This window comes from Halichoeres trimaculatus, unplaced genomic scaffold, assembly GCF_033239565.1.
Source record: "Halichoeres trimaculatus isolate MK-OKI-2021-1 unplaced genomic scaffold, fHalTri1.1 fHalTri1_scaffold_5, whole genome shotgun sequence".
Taxonomy (NCBI): domain Eukaryota; kingdom Metazoa; phylum Chordata; class Actinopteri; order Labriformes; family Labridae; genus Halichoeres; species Halichoeres trimaculatus.
This window is the reverse complement of record NW_027437183.1, coordinates 13203927-13230388: the sequence shown is the minus strand read 5'-3', so window position 1 is coordinate 13230388 and position 26462 is coordinate 13203927. Positions and strand designations below refer to the sequence as shown.

At 40.3% G+C, this 26462-nt stretch overlaps 4 protein-coding genes across 10 annotated transcripts; 2 read left to right on the top strand and 2 right to left on the bottom strand.

Annotated features, from left to right (window-relative positions):
- The first annotated feature begins 121 nt into the window (after positions 1–121).
- On the top strand, positions 122–11469 carry cdc14b (cell division cycle 14B). 6 transcript variants are annotated; one of them, XM_074669944.1, is made up of 16 exons: positions 122–449; positions 1596–1686; positions 2346–2421; positions 2883–2975; positions 3052–3128; positions 3848–3914; positions 4000–4150; positions 4243–4473; positions 4576–4714; positions 5014–5179; positions 5289–5386; positions 9043–9093; positions 9178–9297; positions 9616–9778; positions 10611–10676; positions 10784–11469. In XM_074669944.1, the coding sequence occupies exons 1-15, from the start codon at positions 341–343 to the stop codon at positions 10632–10634; spliced, it is 1656 nt and encodes a 551-aa protein (XP_074526045.1). In that variant the 5' UTR covers positions 122–340; the 3' UTR covers positions 10635–10676; positions 10784–11469. The 6 variants fall into 6 exon arrangements, 4 of the variants coding, with proteins under 4 accessions (XP_074526045.1, XP_074526047.1, XP_074526049.1 ...); XM_074669947.1 differs by lacking the exon at positions 122–449 and adding an exon at positions 1138–1445; XM_074669946.1 differs by lacking the exon at positions 10611–10676.
- A 210-nt stretch (positions 11470–11679) lies between these two features.
- Positions 11680–14413, bottom strand: LOC141790226 (intracellular hyaluronan-binding protein 4-like). Of its 2 annotated transcripts, none has more exons than XM_074669949.1 (8): positions 14021–14413; positions 13322–13457; positions 13068–13211; positions 12914–12985; positions 12746–12826; positions 12374–12545; positions 12089–12292; positions 11680–11918 (listed from the first exon to the last, which is right to left on the bottom strand). In XM_074669949.1, exons 1-8 carry the CDS (start codon positions 14244–14246, stop codon positions 11853–11855), a joined length of 1101 nt encoding a protein of 366 aa, XP_074526050.1. In that variant the 5' UTR covers positions 14247–14413; the 3' UTR covers positions 11680–11852. The 2 variants fall into 2 exon arrangements, with proteins under 2 accessions (XP_074526050.1, XP_074526051.1); XM_074669950.1 differs by having other exon boundaries at positions 11681–11918; positions 12089–12274; positions 14021–14411.
- Positions 14414–17501: 3088 nt separating this feature from the next.
- On the top strand, positions 17502–21914 carry znf367 (zinc finger protein 367). The gene is made up of 5 exons (XM_074671146.1): positions 17502–18096; positions 18925–19075; positions 19262–19381; positions 19695–19833; positions 19920–21914. The coding sequence occupies exons 1-5, from the start codon at positions 17818–17820 to the stop codon at positions 20191–20193; spliced, it is 963 nt and encodes a 320-aa protein (XP_074527247.1). The 5' UTR covers positions 17502–17817; the 3' UTR covers positions 20194–21914.
- Positions 21915–21949: 35 nt separating this feature from the next.
- On the bottom strand, positions 21950–25881 carry slc35d2 (solute carrier family 35 member D2). Its single transcript, XM_074671145.1, has 12 exons — positions 25683–25881; positions 25516–25549; positions 25360–25446; positions 25206–25273; positions 25055–25126; positions 24898–24966; positions 24676–24778; positions 24127–24219; positions 23965–24032; positions 23805–23883; positions 23530–23612; positions 21950–22229 (listed from the first exon to the last, which is right to left on the bottom strand). Exons 1-12 carry the CDS (start codon positions 25808–25810, stop codon positions 22109–22111), a joined length of 1005 nt encoding a protein of 334 aa, XP_074527246.1. The 5' UTR covers positions 25811–25881; the 3' UTR covers positions 21950–22108.
- Positions 25882–26462: the final 581 nt, after the last annotated feature.

The following is a 26462-nucleotide window of genomic DNA, read 5'->3' as shown; positions in this document are numbered from 1 at the left end:
TTTGGACTACATCCTCATCATGTTATCTAGGCCTGTACAGTGCTGCTGAAATTGAACAGTGAAGGGTGGGCACTGGACATCTAATCCTGATACGTCACATGCAGGGGATTCAGAAAGCAGAAACCTGCCCCTGCTCACAGACGTCACCACCACAGAGGCTGGAGCAGACAACTGTACCTCGCTGACACAACACACAGCTCATCAGCAGCAGCACAGGAGCGGGCATGCCATAAATAATACGGCAACAAAACGGGGACAAGCCTTCGCACTGAGGATCCGTGGAAGTCTGTTGCGGCAGCAGCAGTTCAGGAATGTGCACCGTGCAGCCCCTGAGGAGAAAATGAAGCGCAAGAGCGAGAGGAGACGAGCCGAGTCGAGGAAAAAGCGCTGTGCAACTCACAACAGCTCGGAGGCGGCGCCAAACTCAGATATTTACATTGAGATAACAGGTAAGCGGGTCTGCAGGATGAACCCTGTCAACTTTAAGCCCAGTTGGCAAATATGCGCAGAAGCTCTCGGGAGGCTGTGCTTGCCTTTTAAATAACCAGGGTATGTGAAAGTGATGTGCTTTTTCATGTTTTGACCTAACATGGCGACAATGTCAGTCTCTTGATTGTTACTTCACTTGATTTACTTTCACATTCTTCAAAGAAAATGATTAATTTAGCATATAAGTTTTGCTATGTTATTTGGTGTTGGAAAAGCTATAAATTACATCAGAACTTCGCTTTGTTTGCCCATCGCGTCCAGTCGGTTGTCTCTTAATTCAATATATGCACATACAAGAATGAATTACAGCCCAGACGCCGAAAATATCACCATCGCCGCACTGTGAGTCTCTTCTTGAGCTAATTTTCATAATCTTTATGCTGTTTTCCTGGTTCTTGTCCCTACGCAGCTCAAATCTGAACGAAGGAGGGTCATCCATTCGGAATAAGTGAATTTGATTGGCTGAAGAATCGTCCTAGCAACCGCTTGGGCAACGTTCCCGGGGCCTATCACGTGTCTAATACAGAGAACTTTAAACTGAAATGGGCGCGGTAGACTTTGACGGGCAGGACTTTCCTCCAATCATGTTGTGTCCTGTATATCTCTCAGCCAATAGCGTCTCGTAGAATAGTGCATGGGAGGAGTCTGTTGGATATCATTTTTAGCAGAGTGCGCACTTGTGTTGAAAACTCTCCACTCTCCGAGTGCCAACTTTCGTGTGTCGAAGATCTTAATAAGGTCCAAAGGACGTTTTTATGACCTTAAGTTTTGAAGATACAGCTGTTGATTTACTTTTTGCATCTCTACGCGTGTATTGTTGTGAGTTTAACACAGTATGCGAATTACGCCGTGAAGAAAATAAACCTTGCACGTTTGCCTTTAAAACATCATGTTCAGAACTGTGGGCAAGATGACTGCGGACGATGTTTCTTCAAGATGTATTGAGTTTGTCAAAGGTAAGTTGCTTAAAATCGCACAGTACGGTTGGTTGCAGTCGAATAGGTGCTGATGCAGGGGAAATGAGGGACAACAGAAGTGTGTATACATAGCAAAAACAAGTAAGTGGCTCTGTGTTTTGTCGCCCTACCCCCTCCTCCCTCTTACAGATCAGTTATATTTCGCCATACTGAAGCAGAAGATAAAGAGCACTGCCGAGAGGCACTGTTTCTGCATAGATGAAGAGCTGGCATATGAAAAGTAAGTTGTTTATTTGCACTTTTTCATGCTGAGATGACTTAGTTTGACGGATGTGGTGATTTTTATGGTGCTTTCCCCCGTTATTGCAACGACTTCCTAGAGATACGTTGAAAAGGTCTACAGTGCGTGCAGCTTTTTGATGTGTTGCGGTCATTTAAAGGTTGCACTGGTGGCAGTATGTCACGGTGCAAACAGACTACAAAGAACAAAAGTTATAGAGCATACTTGGGTTTTGAAAATAATTAGTTGGAGTATTTTCATGCACATATTGGAATACACAAAAAAAAAATCGTCTCTGCTGGAATGAATCCAGCTAACCCAAACGACTTTAAAGTGAAAGCCTAAGTTGCAGTCGTACAGTTTGTAGCAGGGGTCACGTCTGTTTCAATAAGCTGCAGGATGAAACATGGCTGACCTTTGGAGCCAAAGACTTGTCCTCATTGCAGCATTTTGTCCTGTTCTGACCTTTCCTTGCAGCATCAAATGCTTCCAGATTTAGTCATCACCCTGTCAGTGTTTCTATCGGTCCAGTCTGATGTAGCTGAATCTTTCCAGTGAAACTTCCCCAGAGACCCTGACTGATGCATAAATAGGCACTCTGACACTCTTTCTTCTTTTCCCTCTCCCTCTCCTCCCACCCCTTTCTTCCTCTCTTACAGCTTCTATGCGGACTTTGGTCCCCTTAACTTGGCCATGTTTTATCGCTTCTGTTGCAAGCTGACAAAGAAGCTCAAGGTAAAAGTCAACTGCTGCTCTTAATTGAACTACTTGGAGAGAATGGGGAGTGAAACCTGGGTCAATCAATATGTAGTTATGCCTGCATGGAGCAGGGAAAATAATGTTTGGTTTTAGTACTTTGGTCATTTGAGTGCATTTCTCAGCTTCTAGCAGATTTATGTTCCTGATAAATTTTGTAACTTTGACAGCATTAGTTCCTCTTAGTCATGGCAGGGTGTCTATTTTTATCACATGATGTAATGTTTAAGGCTATTAGGAAAAGATTGAGGCAGCTAAAATTGTTTGCTTTAACTGACTCTCAGCATATGAATTCTTTATATCAGCATTCACCCACCACCCACTCAGCTACCTAATTTAATTTCAGTTATATAAAGGACCATACATGCGTGTCGTGCTTGTGAACTATAATTCTGTTACTGTTTGTTAAATAAGTAAATAACCTGTCATTTCATTTACAGTCCATTACAATCTCAAGAAAGAAGATTATATTTTACACCTGCGGAGATCAGAAGAAACAAGCCAATGCTGCCTATCTGATCGGCTCATATGCAGTAAGTGGTTCACAGATGTACATGTTACATCCAAGTTTAAAAGAAGGACCTACTCATTTGGTGTTTGTGTTTCAAGGTAATGAATCTGAACATGTTGCCGGAAGAGGCCTACAGTCTGCTGGTGTCAAGGAATTCAACTTATATTCCTTTCAGGTAACTTGGCACTGTTGTCACACACAATCACTGTCACCTTGGAGTTTCTGTTAAACAAACTAACAATGGCCATGAGCAGTGTTAAATTTTGGTGTCATCACTATCATTTGAAATTGCTTAAGTTCAGCTGGGTTGATCTAAGTTTATCTGTTAAAAGAAAAACATGGTGTAGTTTAAATTTCAGTTTGTTTTGCGCCTCAGTGAATGACAAATTGAAATCATTTTCTGAGCAGTCTGACCTTTTTAGCTAATATCAACACAGTAAATGACGCCAGTTAGTATCATGCATAGGTTTTGCGTTCACTTAAAAATGAATTGAGAATAGGAAAAAAAAACCTTGGAAAGTTTTTAGTTATACTTTTCCCCTTTTTTTTAGTTTTTTTTTTTTTTTTTTTCAAATGTAAACATACCAGCACCAAAATAATCTTCAAGTAACAACCTTTCTGAAATATTGCGAAGATTTTAGTAAGGAATCATTCACATTGCACTTCTCACCCCCAACAACTTTAGACTAAATCAAACAAAAGAAAAAAAATCATCTAATCTCTTTTTGCACTTTCAAGTTTTGCTAAGACTTTTAAACAGTGGATTAAATGAAATATTTATGAGAAGATCTAGAAGAAGACATTGGGACAGAGATGAATCCAAAACATTCACTTCAGTTAACGTGAAGAAGCAGATTCTTCTTTTAATGATTGTCGGTACATTTTGTATTCCAGAGATGCCTCGTTTGGAACCTGCATGTACAATCTGAACATCCTAGACTGCCTCCGGGCTGTTCACAAGGTACATCATCATAAGGTGTATTTATTTTTACTCTTGCTGTGTCATGCTCCTGATGAAATTAACTCTCCGTCAAACATTTAACCAGGCTCTGCAGTATAGATGGCTCGACTTCTCCAACTTTGATGTGGAGGAATACGAGCACTATGAGAGGGCAGAAAACGGAGACTTCAACTGGATCATTCCAGGAAAGTTTCTTGCTTTTAGTGGGCCTCATCCAAAGAGTAAAATAGAAAATGGTTAGTGCTTCAACCTTTCTCAGATCCTTTTCTTTGAAACTATCTCTGACAAGATCGTCTGATTGCGAGGAATGTTTTTTCTCTTTTGTCAGGGTATCCTTTGCACGCTCCTGAGGCCTACATCCCGTACTTTAGGAAACACAACATCACAGCAGTCATCAGACTCAACAAGAAGATGTATGATGCGAGGCGGTTCACAGAGTCTGGATTTGAACATCATGATCTGTTCTTTGTGGACGGTAGTACACCAAATGATTCCATCGTCAGGAAGTTCCTCAACATCTGTGAGAACGCGGAAGGAGCCATTGCTGTCCATTGTAAAGGTAAGCTCTGATTGATTTAAAAGTTTTGCTGTATGACTGATGTAGAACTCTATTACAATTATAACTTGTGTCTTAATGTGTGTTTTGTCTTTTCCCTTCAAGCTGGCCTGGGGAGGACTGGCACTCTGATTGGATGCTACATGATGAAACATTACCGCATGACTGCTGCAGAGGCTATTGCCTGGATACGGATTTGCAGACCAGGGTCTGTCATTGGGCCCCAGCAGAACTTTGTTGAAGCGTATGTGTTCACTGTGGCGAATTCTGCAAAATGTCACGGTTTTTACAGTTTTTTTTTCTGAGATTAAAAAGCAGAAACACAGTTGCAAATAGAGTTACAGTTTAATAAGGAAATAAATTGGACTTCAAAACTTTGCTGAGACTTTTCTACGTGACCTAAATCTGATCAGTTTACCTTTACAATTCTGTTCCATCCCCCAAAACTGAACCACTCCAGAATAACATCAGCAGCAACCACTTGCACATAATTTCTAAAATAGCGTAATCTAATGGTTTATTTGTTGAATTGTTGCACATCAGAAAACAGAACAGCCTGTGGGCAGAGGGGGATGTTTTCCGGGAGAAGATGCTAAATGATCGAGAGAATGGAAAAATGGCTGTGACCAGGATCCTGTCCGGAGTGGACGACATCACTATTAATGGGAGCAACAAGAACAGAACGTCAAAGAAGGAAGAAGTGGATCTGGTGAGGATTTCACTTTCAGTTAGCCATAATTTTGGTTGCATTATACAAAAACAGATTCAAAGCACTTTCTCAATCTTGCCTGTTAAAAGATGTTGTATTTGTTCTACAGTATAATGATGAAGAAGAGAGGAATGGTCTTACACAAGGTGATAAACTGCGAGCACTGAAGAGCAAGAGGCAGGCCAGATCATCCACAGGTTCATTAACGTAAGTATCAAGGCTTCCTGCAGGTCTCATACATAATGCCAGTCTGTTGGTAATTATGAAAAATAAGAGGCATTACATGCACAGTTGTGCTTTGGAAAAATAACAGCAGGAAGGGAACTTTTTGGAAGTTATTTAAAAAAAAAATCCCCAGATGAGCTTCTATATATATGTATATGTTTTTGTGTAAGATTTTAGTCATGGCTTACCTATTAGAGCTGCTTTATCATACATGAACTTCGACCATTTCATCCTAATACCATAATCCATGTGATAAGAAAAACAAAGAAGTATCCTGTGAAATATTCCAGCTTATTTTTTCCCTTTCTGGTTCTTTTGTTTTAATTTGTTTTCACATGCAGATCAAGGGTAAAGCAAATTTTCATCTACTTTCATCTAATTTTGATGAGGCATGGACTTGAACTATAGTCAAGAGTAGGGCACATTTTATAACACAGCAGGTCGAGTGATAAAGATCTTGTAAAGGCTGGGGTGGAGTTACCTGATACATAACCTCTCAGAAGGAAAAGCTTTTAAGGCTGGATTTACAGTGGCACAAAGGATGTGGAAGTCAAGGAGATTTTCATTCAGGAAAATTAGTTTTTTGGGAAAAAGATAAGGCCATATGACACTGGGATACTAAACTGGTTGACACAAACAGAACCTGAATAGGTGGTTCATTGGGTTAAGTAAGTGCAGGATATGACACAATTTAAGATTTGTTCACAGTCCAGATCCATTAGTGATGTTACAGCTTGTGAATCAATGAAGACACAACATCAGATCAACACGATTAAAGGAAAGACTTCTCTGTTTGCAGATGCAGTAATTAAACCCCATGTGTCTAAAAGGTGTTAAACAAAAACATCCCTGAGTGAAATTACATCTCAAATCAAGGCTAAATTTAGTTGCCAGGAATAAAAAATGATGCATGGAGTGGAAACGCGTCACTATCAGATTCAGATGACTTTTTTTGTGTATTTATGTGAGAAACAAGCATACAACATTGCTTGTTGTTTTTTTTTCCCCCTTCCAAATCCCATCTCAGGCCCTGTTACGATGTAAGAATCACTGCAGTCCATCACGTCTGTGCCTATGTAAATCAAGCTGAGGAAGGTTGTGTATCAGCATGCTGAGAATGGTTGACCAGCCTATGCCAAATGTACCCATATGGCTTTGGCTTTTGTTGTCCCGTGTCAGGCAGGTGGTAGTGTTCTGCTGCAACCTCATGGGCACGGTGTGGCCGATGTGTTGCCTGCCGTTGAAAAGATAGCAGAGAGGCAGAGAGAGACAGACAGAGAGAGAAAGACAGGGGGAGAGGATGTGAGGTTTTGTATGATGGAGGTAAGTGCACGTCACTTCCTTTTGAGCTGACATCCTCTTCCTGTAGATAATGGTTGCTGTGCCAGAGAATGGTATGGCTGACTTGAAGTTGTTGTTTTTTCTTTCTGTCTTTTATTTCTGTCCTTGGATGACTCCGGTGTGAAGTGGATATGCACTTAATGGATGCTATACATTTGACACGCCTTTCATTATCTGCCTCTCATGGACTCACTGAGCTGTTCTGCTTTGATACCAGGCTTCTCTGAGATACTCTTAGAGGTACAGTGACACTCTCACGTTGAGCGTACTGTACATGTTCAACACAGCAAGAGTGATTCAACTAATCAGAGTTTCATCTGAGATCTGGTTAGTTTAATTTACTACTTTAGTGCTTGGCTTGCATACATGATTTTAGAGCTGTTAAAAAATAGTTATACTAGGTTTCAAAAATGTGCCTTTCAACCACTACAGTTATGAGTGTTTTTGAAAAAATGCAATTATAATTTTTCTGAATGATCAATAGACGGGTCTTTTCATAAATACAAATTGCAGTTTAAACTTTCTACATTATCTGAGCTCAAACACAGAACAGGATTAAGAAACAGAAGAAGAGTTGATCCAGAAGGGAGATTTCCTCATACTTATCAGTCAATGCATTGCTACACAAACATCTAACTTCCAGCTTAATTCACCATCTGGCTCCACTGTTTGTTTTATTTTGTAACACTGACATGCATGTTGAATTCCTCAAACAATTAAACCAGGAGGAAAAGTTTCTGTCTTTTCTGCCTTTTCATGCATGGCAACAGGCATGAAACCTTTGGACATGCACGCATGGACATGCCTCTATGTTTGATCTTTGTTTGTGTCTAACATGTTGTTAATGTGGGCCCGGGTTCATTGTCAATGGCCTGTTGTTTTTCCATTGCTTTCTGTGACTGGATCAGTGAATACACACCATCAGAGCTGAGTTTGATATGTCACTTTCTTCAGTGTTTCAAATCAATCCCCAGATTTACCCCACACTCAGTGTCTGTAATATTTGACGTCTAAATGTGAAAGAAGTACAAAGTAGAGCTTGAAAGCATATTCATTTAGTTGGTAAGTTAAAGGGACAGTGCATATTAATGAACATATCACTGCATTATCCATGCAGGTACGCCAGAGTATGTTTTTAAATACATTTATAAAGTCAGATATTATTTCTGCTTAAGGTATCCAGTTAAATTTTAGCCAACCATATACATCTGCCACGCTTTGTGCTGCTTTTTGATCCCTCTTCACTTTTCAAAAGTTTGTGTAGAAAAGTTTTATTAGTCAGTGTATTATTAGTCCTTTTTGAAAGCTCATTCATCACTACATACTTCAAAACTCCCACATCCCTCAGCTTCTTAGTACAGAGCAGAGTGCTAACACTTCAAAGCCAGTGAAGGACAAAAACTTGCTGACTGGCGCTCTATGAAAGGTATTTCATCTAATCCAGTCCCAGTGGAAAAGCAGAACATCAGAGGCTTTGTGTCCTGCCTGGACGTCTCTTGTCTCTCCTTTCTTTTTTCCCCTCTTTCTTTTGGTTTGCTCTTGTTGTTGGATTTGTCCTCCTTTCAGATGGCTGGTAGCCATGCTGCTCTCCTCCCTGTGTAGCCTTGCCCTGTGGTGGATTGTGTATGGCTTCCCCTCTTCCATCCTGCATTTCTGTATAGACGGGTTAGGATTTCAATGAGCTCTGCCGCCCAAAAAAACCTGTCCTGCCCCCCTTCTGGAGCTCTAACTGAGAAGACTGTAAGTGAGCCCCCAGTCTCTTTATTTTTCAATCCCCAACCCGAATCAGAACTTTTCAGAACCATTTAATCCTGATGATTATGCCCTTCCTGCAAGCACAGTTAACTTAAGCTGATGAGCAGAGCCCGCCCCATACAACATCAGAGGCTCCTGTTTTATTCATGTCACTGTTTTAGTCTTCTACATTCTGATTTTGTCTTTTTGTTGCCATCATCCTGTCATATTAAAGCATCATGCTTTACTGTTTTTTGTGTTGACTGTGGTTAACAGTCAAAATCAAACTCTGCCAGAATCGTAAACCCTTTGAAGTGATGAATATGTGATTAAAAATAGACCCCTCTGCAGTTACTGCCACCCTGTGGCTGCTTTCAGTAATGCCTGGCTTCACTAATCCTACCTGGCTGCTGAAGCTGCAGTAATCCGTGCACAAGACTAACACACAGATTCTAAGAGCTCATCTCCATACAACCTCTGCCTCCACTCTGTCCTGTCAACCTGCTCTAACATCTTGTACGTGCAGATTTCTCATGCGTTTTTACTGTCTTGTGTTTTCACAGACAAGAAGAAAATAAGATTCACACTAGGTCGTCATCATCACAGTCCTTGAGGTAAACTTCTTTCTGTTGTAACGTATAATATATCTACATCCACTTTGACATCAGACCAATTCATGACATCTGTCTCTTGTGCAGCGCTGTCATCCTGCAGGCCAGTGTTCAGGGCTGTAAGGCCGGCGTCACCCCTCTGGCTCCGTCTGACCACTCTGACAGCAGGAAGAGGAGCAGAACCTCTCTGCCAGCCAGAGGAGGAAGGTCAGTGGTTGGATTTAATTCTCAGAAGTCAATGATGATACAGATAAACTCCAGTACCTGGGGGTGTGGGGGTGGGTTTAGTGTTTTCTTTCTGTTGCTGATGACAGGCTAAAATAAAGTTCAGTGTGTAGAAAATCAAGAGAAACCCTGTTTGAAAGGATGGAGAATATTTTTAACTGTCTCTTCAGTTTTGTGTTAAAACAATAACCCATGAGCTTGTTTTTGTGTGTTGGATGTGTAAAGATGACACCGTTAAGAGCAACAGAGAGGCTATAGCCACCCATGGAGTCAATTAACAGCTTCCCCTCTCTCTGCCAGCTCCCTGTGCCACACCAGACTGGTCAGGTCTCTAGGAAACTTGCATGTAGTGGCTGGCGACAGAGACCCAGTGTGTTGTGAGCCATGCAGCAGCCATAGAGACACAGCCAGTACCACAGCAAACCCTATCAGCAACTTAAACATGGCACAGGTCCACCTACAGGCAAGCTCCCTAAGACACACTCTGAGCCGTACACAGACTGGAGCTGCATGAGTGCACAAGTTAAAACATTTCAATTTAAATCAGATCTGTGTTACTTCTAATAACACAGGTGCCTGTGTAGATCCTGTCCAAGTCCAAAAGCTCAGCAGCTCTGTCCCTTCTCTTTCTAAGCTCAACACGGCATTTCTTTTACAATCAGTCCACACACACAGGCTGGGATGCATCAATATGGTCTGAATCTTAAAATCTATTTATGGTTCATACAGAAACAATTTTCAGTAGGATGTTTTGAGGAACTGGAACAGTTAAATCCAGATTTAACTTTTAGTCATACTGATTTATCAGGCAAGGCTCATCTTAACATTATACATCAGATTACTGAAAAAATCTCAAACAAAACTACAAATAGAACACTGGTTTGGCAGTAGTTATCTTGACAATAAATAAAGCAGTAGCCTTCTAGCTTTATTCTCTTAAGAAGCCATGATGGTGCAACTCAGCCTTATTGTTGACATATTTCCACAGACACATCTGAAATTGTCCTTCCTGGACTAACACTCGGTAAACCTGAGCCACTGTGAAACAAATCTGCATCTCCCTTTAGTCTGGCTGCTGCCTGTCTCGGTAGCTTTCCTTGCATGGCCTCTGAGAACTGGAGGTTTCTGTGTATGACTGGCTATAACTCCTCTGGGCTCTACTGCTGCTCACTGTCTTCTCTCTCTGCCCTGAGCTTCACTCTGGGGGTGTTTCTGCATTCATTGCTTCTGCTAATTCTTAACGTTCTATGTCTGCTTTCTTTTTCCTTCTCTCTTGTGTCTCTTCCATGCTACAGACGCACTGTCTCCAGAGGACGTAAAGCTCGCAGCTCTTTGCAAACACTTCGATTTTCCAAGCTATGGTATCTATCTCTACTTTCTTTTGGACTTGCAAAGTCTTAAAGTGTTTTATATTATTGAGCAGCTTCATCCAAAGCCCAATCACTAATGCTGATGTTTTGTTTTTCAGTCACTCCATACCCAAGGCTAGAGCTCCTATTCTTCGGTGAGCCCATTGATCTGGAAACTGGAGGAATTTTGGAGGAATCCAAATTCTGCACAGCAAAAACCACTGTTAATGGATTTTTAATTTTAGTAAACTGTTAGAGCAAACATAATGTGACATTTAAATCATTATTGAATTGTTTGATTACAAGTTTTATGGCTCTTAAGGCACTTTGGTTTTTATATTTTTAATTAACACATCATGAAACAGTTCCAATCATTGCCTTGTTCCTTCTTATCAAAGCATGCAGTAGCAACTCTCACAGACTGGCATGTGAATCAGAGTCGTCTGACATTATCAGACAAAGATTCACAGTTAAAAACATTTTGAGATGATTTTGTCCAAGAGGTTGGAATATAGCCCGACTCTTGGCTGTCCACCAAAAGATATGATACTGTGTACATTTATACCTCCATCCAATGGCTCGTCTTACTTGTGAAGCTTTTTAGCTCCTGTATTTCAAGATTGTAAATATGTTGACATTTGATATACCCAGTTTGTATTTTTTAACTATTTTGTACTATGTTTGAATCATGTAATGAAATGTCAGTGGTCCTAATGGGGCCTTGTTCACTTCATGTTCATAATCCAATCAAAACATTTGCTTAAAGCACACAGAACCAGACTTTTAAATAAAACCATACTTTAAAAATGGATTTGGTTGTTATTTCAGCCAGTGCTTGCTTCAGGTGTTAGGGTATATAAAACACAGTATCAAGGTGACCCCATGTGGCAGCATAGTATAACATCTGCAAATGTGGAAACTTCCAGATGCACAAACTTCTATTTGTGTGTTACTTGTACAGCTCTCATTAGGGGCAAACAAAAGTCCATCACCAAGATAAACTTGCAAAAGCATTTATTCTTCAGTAGACGTGCTGAATAGTGTGCCTTGGTGCAACAGAACAAAGTAAAGTATAACAAAACCCCAAACCTTAAGAACAGCAGGAACATGTAAACAGTGACATCTTTTTAGCTTGTGTTAAGTGCAACCTTGATCCCCAGCAGGAGGTTAACCCAAAAGTGAATTCAGTCACAATCCAGCAGATAGGGCTGGGAAGTCCTCTGGGTCATCCGGGTTAGGAGCAGGATCATACGCCTGACAAAAGAAACAAATAGATAAAATGAGTGAAAATTTAAGGGAACAGCCCTGCTTAAATGGTTTTACCAGTCATGTTCTTTTTTGCTTGTGGCCGTCTTGTGTGATAACTAAAGAGGAGCAGTTTAAAAGAACATAAAATCAGACTATGCCCATAGCTGGTAGATTACCCTCTCCGGAATGGATTTTGGTCTCTCTGGGCGACTAGTCTGACCACCACGTCCCCGGCCCCGTCCACCACGACTGGGGCGCCCAAGACTCCCAAAGTTGATGTCCATAAGGGAGGTGATGTCATTCACAGACTTGCGGAGGAAGTTGCCGTCTTCTTCCATATGCTCAGGACTCTCTTTGACATTCTGCGGTTTGGAGATCAACTATTACACAAAAGGAGGGAGGCTTATCCAGCCAACAAACAACCTCATAGACTCTTTCTCAAAACATCAACATTCTCTCACCTCTAGGTGCTTAGACTTGTGGATGACCTTGGCTTTGGAAGGGATCTCATGCTCTGCTTGGCGGATATTGAACTCTGCTTTAGGACGACTCATCTCCTGCATGGCTTTCCACTCATCCAAGGACATCTCCACTGCAACCTGGACCATCATCTCTCCATCTTCTTCCATCACTCTATCAAGATTTAAAAAAAAAAATTGAACCCAGTCTGTTTAATCAAAGTCTGTATTTATTAGCAAAGAGGCTGGGTATTTTTTTCCATATTTAATCTGAATCTAAAAACAGTACAGTATGATCTCCACTAACAGTTTTGGGCTCATACTGTCCACTGGACCAGGTGAATTCTAAGGTGGATGCTGTTGGGTATCACTCACTGATTCTGATTCTCCTCCTCCCCTTGTGTTGGGGAGTCCCCAGATTTGACAAGAGCATCTGATGTCACTTCCATCTGCTCACTTAAAAGAAGACAGAAAGCTTTGTGTTTTTGTTATGCCAAAGTACAGAAGTGGTCTTTTTCATGTTGTTAACAGAACTTCACTAACCTGCCAACTTCATCAACACTACCCCAGTTCCAGGGCCCCCTGCCCCCTCTCTTCTCTTCAGGAGACATACCCCTGCAGTTAACATTGGGAAAGCTGTCAAATGGTGGAATAGTCTACAAGAGTGTTGTTGCTTACAGCTTTTAGAAGGCCTTACGTTCCGTTGTGTCGATCAAATGCTCTCTTGCCTCTCTGGTTGAAGTTGTCAGGGTTCCTTGGGTACCGTCCTCCCCCTCTTGGAGCTCGTCCACCTCTGAAGCTTTCTCTGTCTCTGAAGTCTGAGTCTCCTTTGAAGGAGGGCCTGAAACAAGCAGTATGTTAGCTTTGACGCTTCTCTGATGCTTTTCATCCTAAACTGAGCTGTTGAAGTTGTTGTAGAGTGTGTCTTAGCCTATGAGTGTGTGAACATACTGTGAGACAGAAAACTCCTGGGGGTAGTCCACTTGATTTCCTCTGCGGTCCCCAAAGGAAGCTCTCTTTGCGCCCCTCTGGGCCTCCACTCTGTCTTCTCCTCCAGATCCTGGACGTGCCTGCTGCTGCTTGCGGGCTGAGGACAGGTAGTCTTATTTTAAATCAAAGCATCTCAAAGACACACTTGGTACAGTCAGGCGTCATGAAATGCCTTACAAAAAAAAACCATCACAAGTTCTTATTTCATCCGTTATTAAGTTGTCAAAAAATGGGATTACATTTCAGGAAAGGAAAAAAACCTACCAGTTAATTGCAGTTTTGCATGTGCCTGCTGAACTCTGTCAAACACTTACCATTAAAAACAAACTTTAAAAAGTGAAAAGAATTGGCAAAGAATCTGGTCACAATGCAATTCATTTGCAGTAAAAATCATGTTTATTAACTAAACAGACTCCTGCATGTGCTACAAAAGAGTGATTGACATTTGGCTCCAAATGACCCCAGAGGACAGAGAGGAATACCCACCCAGACCGCCTGCACATGTGCTCTGCAGCTTTGCTGACCACACACAATCAGACGCTGACAAAGCCTGGGCAGACTGATGATTCTTGGCTAGACCGCGCAATCCAGAAATACTATCAGCTGCTTGAATCGCACAGCCTGTGTGATGACACGGCAGACAGGAAAGCATTGGCTTACCTGGGACTGGGGCTTGAGCATCCAACGGTTTGGGGACCCGTCTATCCTTCTGTGACTCCTTCTGACCAGGCTTATTCTGCCTTCCTTTCTTATCATCATCTTTCTTCTTTTTATTCTTCTCTTTCTCCGTTTCCACTTTGTTGATCAGGTCGAACGGATCCTCATCGTCATCAAGAAGATTACCGAACCTGTTGGCCACGGCGCAGCCGTATGCGTCCGGAAGCATTTTATCCTGTGTGTGAGGAGGAAAGATTAGAGGCTGATTCCCTCCTCAGGATGACGGCTTATCTTTCAGAATCAAACAGTGAATTAAATCCCATCAACAGAAAGATCTGCCACTGAGAACGTCCACCGAATGCGCTCCACAGTTTTTGGACAGTTTTAAATGTTTGCACGTGTGGTGACAAGCAACGCAACGCCCACGCTCATCGATTGGCTATTCACTCATCAATATTCAGTGTACAGACTTGGCTCAGATCTTCTGCTAATGTAGTGAAATTATTTTGTGCTTACTGGGGGTCTGCTGCATCAGTTGGCACAGTATGACTCTTTTTTGATCAACAGAAAGTGTTCTGTGCAACGTTTAACAGCAATGTTTTACGATAAGTTCAATGTACAATGGGAGTAACACTTTAATTTGTTTCTTCTTCAACTGTAATGACACTGAACATTAAAATAATGTTCCACCTAAAGAGATGGGCGGCATGGCTGTTACTGGGCCAGCATTTCCAGAAACCACTCCTGCTAACGTTCAGAATAAATGACGTTCGATAGTGTACCATCTAACGTCATTTATTCTGAGCCCTACTAACTACTACTATACTATATGAGTGTAACGGCTAACATAGCCGGGTGTCAGTAAGAGGGTATGAATAGCATTTTAGACGCAAAAGACGATACATAACCATTCAGTATATGAGTATTTATCTAACTATGTGAAATTCCGTGTTACACTAGCTTGATATGGTAGGACATAGCATTTCACCTAGCTAGGACAAATGCTTCTCGTGTACAGTTTAGCTACGCAATTCAGCTAGTTACAGTCGTAACAGTAGTTAACACGTTTCAAGTCAACATCAGGCGAACGTTACATAAATTACAATCGTAAGCCCAACTCTTATTTCACCGACAGGATTTAGTCCTTCACTTTCAGTCAACGATGACTCACGTTGTCCATCGCAGTTGCCCCTTCACTCTTGGCTCGTGGTTTTTACAAGTTGGAGACAACTGTCCGAACAGCGGCTGTGACGCAACGATTTTTCCTTGAAAATAATCCGAAGTATTAAACTAGTTATCCCCCAGTTGTTCGTTGTACGTTTGTAGCTAAAACAATGCACAACTACACTTATTCCCAAGAAATCTTATGAACTTTTTCAGTAATTTAGTAAAATGTACCATCGGCTGACTGGAATTGGACGGTGGCCCTGAAGTGCAAAAAAAACCCAAAAAAAACAGTAATTGATAGTCTTATTTATTTATGTATTTATTTTTATTACTATTTAGTACTAGTAGTAGTAGTTGTACTACAAAATGCTATAGCTGAACAATTGCCCAGGCCCATACAGCTTGCCCTTTGCCCTGAATGGCACATGCAACCTCAGCTGAAGGGGAATATATCTGTCTGTGTGGCCCTGCTCCTTTTCAACATGTCTTTAGTGTCATTTCATTTATTGAAAATTATACCAATCATACAATTTTCTTCTGTTTTTGCTGCTGCTGCCATGTTTTAACACATCAAGGTCATCATAAGGGTAGGATCTCAACTGGACAATACATTTAATGCATCTTTTTTTACTGTTACTTAGACTATCTGTGTCATACAACTAATGAACATCTCACTACAGCTTGCAAAACGACCCTGTGTATGTATTGTAAGTCCAAAATCAATGAAGTTGCATCATACTGACTTGCAGAATAAATGGGATTGAATAATTTTTCCTGGGTGAAATTTGTCTGCATCTAGTGGTCAGAGCAAAAAGCACAAGTCAGTGGTGTCACTTTTCTTGAAGTTGTTCAAGGGACTATTAAAGCCTATATGATGATAAGATGATTAAAAAAATAATCAAAGAACAAAGTTGTCATGTAGATGAAAAATACCAGTTGCGAAATATAACAGGAAACCAGGGGCAGAGCAAGAAGTGGCTATTGGTGGCCATTTATAATATATGGGTGCAACAAGGCTACTTGTAGTGCTGTATTACAAAAGTAAAGCAGGTTCTCTTTTTACATTACATGTAAACATGACTATACAAAATGAATATTTCATTCTTTAGAGATTAAAAAGGGAGAAAAAATCTTGAGTTGCCATGCAGTTTTCATTTAAAGTCATACATATACACTGGAAAAAAAGGGGGTAAAAAGTAGTTCATTTGTGTGTGCACTACATACCACACAAAGCCAGTGACAATCCAGTCACAAGGGTCTGACCCTGTCCCTTCAGAGAAATTAAAATCAAACCAGCTGTCTCATTTTGGGTCTGACACATTATTTTACATATTTGAATATACCCTCTGCAATTTAAAGTGTTAAACTCAACTGTGAAAATCTGTGTAGCAACAAAAAAAAGTATAAAAGAGCAAAATTTGAATATCAATGTAGACTTGGCAGTAAATCTGCTCCCAGCTATATTTTAGTGGCAATGTATGAGTCACAGTGACTGGCCTGTTTTTTCAGTTGAAAGAGAGGCAAACATGTTCAAACAACCAAGACAAACACACTGGCAGCAGTTGAACAGGCTCATAAAAACTAACAGAAATTCTTATTGCACCCCCATGGATGACTGGAGTAACTCGTAATAACACAGATTGCATTCCTTTTCTTTGTTCTTGTTTATGTGGGTATCTTTTCAGAGATTTCACCTCTATGAACCAAACCTATATTTGGGTCAACTATCTGAACTCGTGCCAATAGTTTAGGCAGTTAGTGACATCAGTTGTTTATAATTCTGAATTAAAACAGTTTCATGTAGAAAAGGATCTTTGGGGTAAACAGGGTTGGCTGCTGTATGTTAGGCATAATAGAAGAAAGTTTAGTTTGATATATGTCTTTTCCATAGGTCTTTTCCCCAATTTCAAATAACGTTCTGTTTCTGTTTTTTTGGCTGTCACAGTAAATCCTTTGTTCAAATGTTTCCGCCCTAAATGATTACGTAACTTTGGCGCCTCGGTGCCACCGTTTCCCTTCCCTTTAAATTGACTAAATTATAATAACATAAACAGACTTCCCAGCGCGGGAAAGAGCCATCTGCTCGTCTGCAGGGCGAAATTAACCGCCCTTCACTCCTATTGGCTCAGGCACGGCCCGACACACGCCCCCTTCTCTTTATTGGCCTCTCTAAATGTCAATGCGCAAGAGCGCGTCAAATGTTTAAACCTCATTGGTCCAACATACAGGACTTATTCCGTTCTACTTATTGGCTACCAAGCTGGGGAGGTGAATATCCGTGGCTGTGGCCATTGGTTACTTCTGACATCCAGGATGTGATACCCTCACTTGATTGGTTAGTTGGCTGCTCGGGCGCGATTTTGCAACGCGGGACAACGCTTCTGGGGGCGCACACTGAGTAGTTCAGAGGACCCTTCACGAGTAGAGGGAAACAAGTCATCGTCATCTTCATATCTTACTGTATCTTTGGATACTTTTTAGTGAAGGATAGAGCTGGACTGTATTTTTTCGAATCCTCTTTGGAAATGAAGGACATATTCACTCCCGACTGAAAAGGCGCACTATTTATGACTTTCATTTACTGAGTTCTAAAGTTTTCAGTTACAGTTGCAGCTCTTAATCTGTGCCACACAATGGCTGAAAACAAGCATCCGCACGTCATTTTTTGCAACGACTCGCCTAAGAGGGTTTTGGTTTCTGTCATTAAGACCACGCCGATCAAGCCGAGGAAAGCAGAGGCCCTGACACCGACAAGCCCCGGCTTCAGCGACTTCATGGTCTACCCGTGGAAATGGGGGGAGAACGCCCACAATGTGAGTCTGAGCCCGGGCTCAATGAGCGGAGCTTCGTCACCCACCGGGACCCAGACAGCGAGGGAGGCAGACACGGCACCTTCGCCTGACCAGATTAGGGTATGTGAGAGATATTTTAACCATAGTTAAACTCAGCATATCATGTGGCGTGACAGATGTTAAAGCAAAGTCTGAATACTTTTTCCATTGTATAGTCTAGATTGTCTCCGAAATCACTGCTTTAAACGTTTTATGTAGTCAAAAAGTTATGAGAACACTTTAAATGTATTTTCACTTACTTACTTTATGGAAGCTTGGAGAGGAGATATGCGCAAATGTGATGTTTAGGTCATTTGTACATGCGCAAAATAGGAAAAACTAAGGCGTTATAAACATTTTAAATACTGATGAGGTCAATTGCTCAGTTCTTCACAGAAATATACTCAAATAATGATAATTTCGGTTAAGTCGGCCGCAATATGGCCGAGAAGGAGAGTCATTTAAAAAAAACGCCCGCGCATTAGGGTGTGACATGGTGGATTTTAAACCCCAGTTACTTCCTGGTTCTGGAGCAGCTGCTCATACATGACGTATAAACGCGCGCCAAAATTGTAACCGGATGTGAATTATGATCTTGCAACGTGCTCCCTGCTACAATGTAACACGTGAGATCAGCAATGGAGATTCTGATTCATGTAAACTCACATGGCAAAAAATACTAAATGAGCACTATCTTACACAGCATTGAAATGAATATATTTAAACAAAACTCATATTTGTAATAAAGTGGTAATTATTCATTATTTGCCTTAAACTATATCTTCTGAAGTTAAATCATATTTTTTAAGTTTATTAAATCACCTGATATATATTTCTGTGCTATTTCTGCCTATATTTGCTCTGAAAGTGTTACTTTAGGTCAAAACTCCTGTGTATTCTTGCTAACAGGATGGAATACGCAGAGGCCGTCCGCGGGCTGACACTGTCCGGGAGCTTATTACTGAAGGGGAGACTTCATCAAGCCGCATTCGCTGCAACATCTGCAACCGAGTGTTTCCAAGAGAGAAGTCCCTGCAGGCTCACAAGAGGACACACACTGGTGAGAGGGACAGGGAGACTAGTTCAGTAAACATTAAGCTGGAAAGTACACTTGCATTTTATCAGAAAAGTGTTTATTTTGTGAAATAACATTTTTTCCATTTTTTGTTTTTCACAATTCAGTGTTTTATAGCAGATATAGAACTAGCAGCCAAATGGTAACGCAATATCCACATGTCCCTTATAGGAGAGAGGCCCTATCTGTGTGACTACCCAAACTGTGGGAAGGCATTTGTCCAGAGTGGTCAGCTGAAGACACACCAGAGGCTGCACACTGGGGAAAAACCCTTTGTCTGCTCTGAGAAAGGTGGGTTCGAAGGCATAAATGATTCAGTTGAGTGATATAGTCAAAGCAAACAACACAGAGTGGATACTTTTGCTTTTAGGTGCTTTCCAGTTGTCTGTAGTGTAGCAAACAGTAAGTGAGGATTTGTAACATTTGATGCATTCGGAAAGTACCTGATAAACGCAGCACAGGAATATATAGATTTACAAAATTAAACTTGCTGCCTGTTTTTCTCAGGAGTTGTGTTAAAAACAAGATGTTCAAAGGATCTATTTTCATCTTACTTTGTCACATATCTCACTGCATGCACACATACCTGTTGCTTTCTCTGCAGGATGTGGCAACCGGTTCACACACGCCAACCGCCATTGCCCCAACCATCCCTTCTCCCGTTTGAAGAGAGAGGAACCAAAAGAGGGCCAGGGGAAGGCCCAGTCTGTGGATAACAAGGCTGTGGCAGAATGGCTTGCAAAGTAAGAGCATACACACACTGGTCCTCTGGGTGTGTTCTCAGTCATCAGATGTTTGAGTTGTCTCTAATAACGCACTGTTTCTTCAGGTATTGGCAAACTCGTGAGCAGCGTGCCCCTACAACCACCAAGGTGAAGGCACAGGGAAAAGTGAGAGCAGAGGACCAAGAGCAGCAGGATCCCATGGAGTTCCTCCACTCTGATGAAGAAAACGGGGATGAGGACGAGCCCATGGAGGAGGAGAAGGGCACCCAGGCTGGAAACGGAGGAGGAGGGGCCGCCAAGCGCCGCTTACAGGAGCAACGAGAGCGTCTCCATGGTGCTCTGGCTCTCATCGAGCTGGCCAACAACCTGTCTGCCTGAACACCCTCCCACTCCTCAACCCTGGAAGCCCCCTCCTTGTCCTTATCTTACCTCTATTCCCAACCTGCCTTCCTGCTGTGTGCTGGAGTGGAAAACAAGCATCACGGCAGATCAGTGACTAGAAAGTTTATTGCAAGTTCCAAAACACAGGGAAGAGAGCTGAATTGACCTGATATTAGGGATATTGCAAGTCACCAACTACTCTCCCTCAGCAGCAGCAGGAAGGCACAAGCTAAAGCACCTTATTCAGCTTCCATTTTATCCTTTTAGGCTGCTATAATTGTAGATTTGACAACATGAAGAATGTCTCTCTTTCTTCTGCCTTCTAAAGGCAAGGAATGAGTATCTGTTGTGTTTAATTTGTTTTGTTTGCACTTTGATGGTAACGAGTTTTTTAAGTATATTATGAGTGTGTATGACTGATGTTTATATGGTTTAAGCTCAGATGGACAGAATGATACAGGGTCTGGTTCGACATAGGAATTATTACGTTGCATTCCAACCATCAGATGGCCTCTCATGCCCACAGGTTTCATTTTCAGCATTGTGAGAACAATTTCCACAGCTGCTGAAGACAGGAAAGGTAGGAATGACTCAGACAAGCCCTGATAGTTTTGGTGAGGATGAAACAAAAGCTGTCAAGTGTGCTGAATTGGTCTGGCATGGTCATTTTTTTAATGCAGAAAAAGAGGTGATCATTGCAAGCCTAATCCAAACTGGCAGATTCAGCACTTGATTCATGTCTCTATCTGCATAAAGTCACCAGAGTCATATGAGAGAAGATAATCCCAATTTAGCTTCTGGATTTTAGTAAAGACATAATTTTTAACAAAATATGAAGTTTTACATCACCTTTAGAAACCAGTTTCTGGTTTAACTACGTTTTCCTACATAGACCAATTAAACCTACAGCCCTGAAGTTGTCTCCTAGCAAGAGCCCATATATTTTACAATGTATGTCAGTCACTTTTTATATTAAAAGGTGGCAGTCAAAGTTTTTCTGACTTTAAATTTCAACATATTCTAACACGTTTAACAGCCCTAAAAGAATTTGCTCTACAAGCATCAAAAATTTAAGTTTAGAGTTCTTAGATAACATCCTATTGGTTTCAACAGAGCACTTACTTTAATTATTGGATTAAGCTTGCAATGCACTGGAGATTAAATTAGTCATACAGTATAAACAGATGGCACCTGTTCTCCATAAACTGATGTGTGTAGTGCTGGGTGTTTTTATTTTACGTTAAAGCAACACTACATCTTTCAACACTGTATGAAACCTCTCATAACTACTCAACAGCCTGTTGCTCTGTTACTCAAGCTAAGTCTGAATCTTTAATTTACGACTGACCGTTTTGGAGCTACAATGAAACTGGAAGGCTAGTAAAATACTGATAATCAAAACACCAAATGATTTATTGTACCCAATCATAGTATATTTTGAAGCATTTCTAACCCTTAGTCTATTTTTTTGGTTTGACAAGAGTATGGCATTTAATATATAAACGTGTTTGTTAGGTTGTGCATAATTTGTGGAAAGCTTTGAAGTTGAATTATTAGTTTGTTTTTTCCCTCCGCTAACAACCCTCAACAGTTTTTTATGTTTCTGACAAATGTAGGGCTTGCTTGGTAGGCATTTTAATTTCATATTTCACAAATAATGTTACTCTGACAAGACTGTCCACACAGTTCTATAATTACTGGTCTTCAATAAACAATCACTGAACAAACTGTAAACACATGTGTGTTTCTCTGTGGTTTATTCACCCATGATTTTGCTGGGTATGTTTTCTGGGAAATCAAATAATTTTAAATGAGAACAAAAAAAAATAAAATTACAGAGCATATATTTAGCTCCAATATGGAGCAGAACAATGCCACCTAGTGGTTAAAGAACAGTTATTATCCTTTTAAGTCACAGAGGACCTTTTGAGTCTTCCGAGATGTGAATCTTCAGTTCCTGCACTGCTCCAGTGTTACCTCCAGATGGTTTGTTGTGAAAGGTCAGATACGAGTACATTAGTCCACCAGACATACTAAAAAACAAAAAGATCAAAGATCTCGTGAGGATACTGATAGTGCTATCACTTTTAATTGCATATGTTAACATGCACATTTTCAACAATCTTCCAGAATACGACAATAATTCATGTGATCTATTTTCTTTGGGTTGTTTAGATTAATTTCATTTCAATGCATCATTTCCTTATTGTGGCATGTAGAAAAAGCAACTAAGCCTTTTTTGTAGTTGACTACAGTACGGTCAGATATGTTTTCTGCATTTCAAAAAGTTTGCAATATTTGGCCTCTGACCTGTTCACCGTCAGCTCACTGCAGCAAAAACGAACCCACTAGACATAAGTCTATCAATAACTGTTATTAAAAAAAATGGTATGCATCAATTAAAACCAAACTGATACTCTTCTATTTAAGGCATGTAAGAGTTGGATTTAAAAACTCTCTTTGTTGTTCTAATATGTAAATTAGGGAATCTTTCAGTATTATTCCATGTGAGAACATAATTTTAAAGAAAAGAGTTTCAATATTATCAGAAAATGATCTTATTCAGAAAAATCACAGATGTCTTGTTGAGTCGCATTTTTGGCCCAAATGTCCAATTACAACCATTTTATATGCATGTATCAAGACAGAAGGTTTAAAAGGATTACTGTATATTTCATACTGGTAAGAGACATGAACTGGTGTTGTCTAGCAGGGTGTGTCAGAGTGTATTTGTCATGAACCCGGTTAAATCTGACATTTGGCCTATTTATGGCTTTTAATGTCCAAATGCTGCTCTTGAAAAAAAAACAGAAATGCTGAAGTGTTAACATTTGTAATTTCTAGCTGTTAAGTCATGGAAAAAAAAACAACTAAACCAACTGAAGGGAAAACACAGTGCTGTTCTGGGATATGAGACAGTTTATAGCACATTCTGACTGTCACCCGCCAAGACGTACTAACAGATCAGAATATGACGTAATGCATTAATTCAGTGATATTATTCAGCACAACTGTTACTAAACGATTACATAATTATGGATTTGTACCTGCCTGATTTTGAGTGTTTAGCCTTGTTCAGGTGTGTAAACCTTTAATATGTATTTGTTGACTTGTCTTACTAGAACTTGTGTTTGTATTGTCTTGTTCTTCCTAAAAAGCCCAATAAGTATAATATTGAAGAAAAGTTGGACCCTGGTATCCTGCCATAGGTTGGTTTCCTCCCACTCTTGAGGGGATTTTATGTCACAGTCAGGAAATGACAATCATTAAACAATAATATATAGAGAAGTAGTGCATCAGTAAGAAAACTAGAAAATTAAAATTCACCCTTACCAAATGCTGAGGCCGAGGAAGTTGGTCCAAGAGAACAGATAGTCTCCCCCCACAAAGATGCCAATGAAGGCTACTGCTACATTCTTGAGAAAATGTTATTAAACAAGATAGAAAGAAAAACCTGTTAAAAGTTATATCAAATACTAGTTATAGTGGTGTTCAATGGTGGCATTGTTTAATACTCAAATACTTCAGCCTTATTAAAAATATGCAGTGCTTTGTGATTTCTTTATCACTTAAGTCGACAAAGAGTCTTCTTATCACTGTGTTCTTACCTTTATGGCTCCCAAAACTGCAGTAGTAAGCGCTGAGTTGTAATAGCTGCACAGGACTATGGAATACATCAACACAAACCTGAAGAAACACAACTTAGTCTTTAAAAATATAAGGTAAGTTGGTGTTATAGTATGCTTGAAGAGTATGAAAGGAACATACCCCATTAGACACGACATTAGGAAGCAGAAGATAAATGTTGCTTCAACCCAGTCCTCAAATGTGACTGCCTGGAGATACAAAACATGGTGGTAAGGAGGGACAAATGCACAGTCTGAGCAGACAAGTGAACAAAGTGTTACATGGTAATCATAAAGTATGTACCTCATGTAAATCTCCAGTATATGCACTTGCCATGAGCGTAGGGATGATGATGATTAGTGCATTGTAAAATAAGACACCATACTTTCCAAGGCTCTAAGAAAAAGACAAAAGTATTAGACAACTTTCTTGTATGTTCACATAGAAGCATACCACAATGTATTCATTGTACCATAACCCTAAATAAATTAACAGCTTGTGCTCCAGCCTGCTGATGTTTAAAAAAGAAAATTCATGAAGGTTTTATCAAGGTGTGGCCCTGTTTCTGTTTTCTTTAGGTGTACCTAACAAAAATCAATCAATCAGTCACCACTGACTCTTGAATAATAGGTAAAATGAAACAAAAACTATTTCATGTCAAGGAACACAAAACTGAAAGAAGTTTTTCAAACGTCTTTCTATGTTGGCAGAGCAACTTTGCAAGGATTTACCCTTTAACAATCCCCTCATTTGACTAGCAGTGGACCATGATATAGAAGCAAACAAACAAGGCACTCTTGTCCATAAAGAACAACAGATTCAAATCTGTACAGACTGCAAAGGAAAACCTACATCTGAGCCAACTTTCTTCTTGGTGTAGACACTGGTGGCAGCAGTGAAGGCGTCATTAAGCAGGATGAACGTGTATCCTTGAATGTCAAATGCCAGGTCAGAGCTGGAAGACAAGGAAGAAGGAAGGAAATCACAGACCTTTTTTTGTAAGACAGGACATGGACACAATCTTATTCAACCTTAAAACAACTCTGGTTAAATCATTAAAAAATAAATCCATACCTGGCAGCGACCATGGCGCCAAGGACAATGGCAGCCACACTGAATACGAGGTGTTTAGGAAATGTTTTCCTATAATGGAACCACAGAAACACACAGATACCTTTATGTCTAAATCTGATGAGTGGAATCAAAGTACATGAACACAGATGAGTAGTACCTTAATATATATACTTCCAGGAACATTGTCATCAGTATGGTGAATTTCCGTAAGACTGTAAACATGGGCAAACTGTAAAAGACAAAAAGTTTGAGCACTGAAACTTTAGGGCAAAAATCAGCATAAGTAGGAAACAGCTGAAAGGAAAGACCTGAGTTTTTTGGTGCTTGCCAGTCCGGTTATATGGTTCCCAACGTACAGCAATGGCAGAGGAAAAATCTGGTGAAAAAATTTAAAGGTGCATTATTTATTGAAATTAAGTGTAATCACTTAGTAAATAATGGAGAATTAAAAACAAAACCTACTTTGAGGAGAATACTTCTGTCAAAGTCTTGAAATTGGACTGTTTTGCTCATTTTGGCAGCATAGAGCACCACAACAGTGGCAGCCATCTGAAAAGGGGGCTCAGATTTAGAGTGCGGAAATAACAGAAATTAAATATTTCACACCTGGTAACTTACCTGTCCAATTCCGAGACACATATAGGAGGGAAACCTGCAAGATCAACATTAAACGTGAGAGTCCATTTTGCAATGTTGTTGTTACATAATCCCCTCTGTGTGTGAGCTTCTCTCTCTCTCTTGTGTTTTATATTGTATGGCAGCAGTGACAGCAACGCGACACATACCTGAAAGTGGTCAGCACGGTTTTGTTCACCATTGTAATAAGAAACGAGCTACCGGCGTAAAACACAGCGGAAAGGAACTTAAGTTGTCCCGAGTGTTCAACATCTTCTTGACAGACTTTCACAGACATCTTCAGACAGAAACTGGACTGAAGCAGACTTCTCGTCTGTTGAGTAATTCCTGTTTGGGTAGCAGGGTCCACCCCTGAGAGCCAGGGAGGGAGCGCGAGCGTCGATAAGGCTGGACGTTCGTAATCAGGAAGTCACGTGACATGAGCAGCCGTTAGATGTTTATTTTTTTTCGCTTTCAGTAGCCGAAAAGTAACGTAATTTTCATTCTTTTGGAAACATTATATGACTGCAGGGCTGGGGGAAACTGTCACTATTCACTTTAAATGTATTTTATCTCTAACAATTATTTTAAAGATGAAAGTAGCTCAGTGCAGAAATGTATAAAAGACTTTTGTTATTAAGCGTCTTCTTAATGTTAAATGGTGGTTTACAAGAGAGGGTTTCATGAGGTTAGGGATACCCACCTGAAAACTGTTGTTTTTTTAAAGTTACTCCTAAGTGATGTTACAGCATTTCAATAAAAAAGATTAGCACTAATGTCAGAACCCGATTTTCAACAACGATCCAAAATGTAACAACGACCCCAAACGTAAAAAAAAAAAAAAAAAAAAAAAAAAAGGAATAAAACCCCAAAAGCCCATTTTGGGTCAGTTATTTCATTTAGTTTTTTTTTAAAACAATATATTTGTTTCTTTATATATATATATATAT

Excerpts from the sequence above, each read along its gene's own strand:
- cdc14b (XM_074669944.1), top strand. The coding sequence starts at position 341 with ATGAAGCGCAAGAGCGAGAGGAGACGAGCCGAGTCGAGGAAAAAGCGC. Across the intron at positions 9,094-9,177 it reads TCATCATCACAGTCCTTGAG|CGCTGTCATCCTGCAGGCCA; the intron begins GTAAACTTCTTT and ends TCTCTTGTGCAG. Across the intron at positions 9,779-10,610 it reads TGGCACAGGTCCACCTACAG|ACGCACTGTCTCCAGAGGAC; the intron begins GCAAGCTCCCTA and ends TCCATGCTACAG.
- LOC141790226 (XM_074669949.1), bottom strand. The coding sequence starts at position 14,246 with ATGCTTCCGGACGCATACGGCTGCGCCGTGGCCAACAGGTTCGGTAAT. Across the intron at positions 12,546-12,745 it reads GAGGAGGAGAATCAGAATCA|AGTGATGGAAGAAGATGGAG; the intron begins GTGAGTGATACC and ends AAATCTTGATAG. Across the intron at positions 11,919-12,088 it reads CAAAATCCATTCCGGAGAGG|GCGTATGATCCTGCTCCTAA; the intron begins GTAATCTACCAG and ends TTCTTTTGTCAG.
- znf367 (XM_074671146.1), top strand. The coding sequence starts at position 17,818 with ATGGCTGAAAACAAGCATCCGCACGTCATTTTTTGCAACGACTCGCCT. Across the intron at positions 19,076-19,261 it reads TCACAAGAGGACACACACTG|GAGAGAGGCCCTATCTGTGT; the intron begins GTGAGAGGGACA and ends TGTCCCTTATAG. Across the intron at positions 19,382-19,694 it reads CTTTGTCTGCTCTGAGAAAG|GATGTGGCAACCGGTTCACA; the intron begins GTGGGTTCGAAG and ends CTTTCTCTGCAG.
- slc35d2 (XM_074671145.1), bottom strand. The coding sequence starts at position 25,810 with ATGTCTGTGAAAGTCTGTCAAGAAGATGTTGAACACTCGGGACAACTT. Across the intron at positions 24,779-24,897 it reads GGCGCCATGGTCGCTGCCAG|CTCTGACCTGGCATTTGACA; the intron begins GTATGGATTTAT and ends CTTGTCTTCCAG. Across the intron at positions 24,220-24,675 it reads AGAAGAAAGTTGGCTCAGAT|AGCCTTGGAAAGTATGGTGT; the intron begins GTAGGTTTTCCT and ends TCTTTTTCTTAG.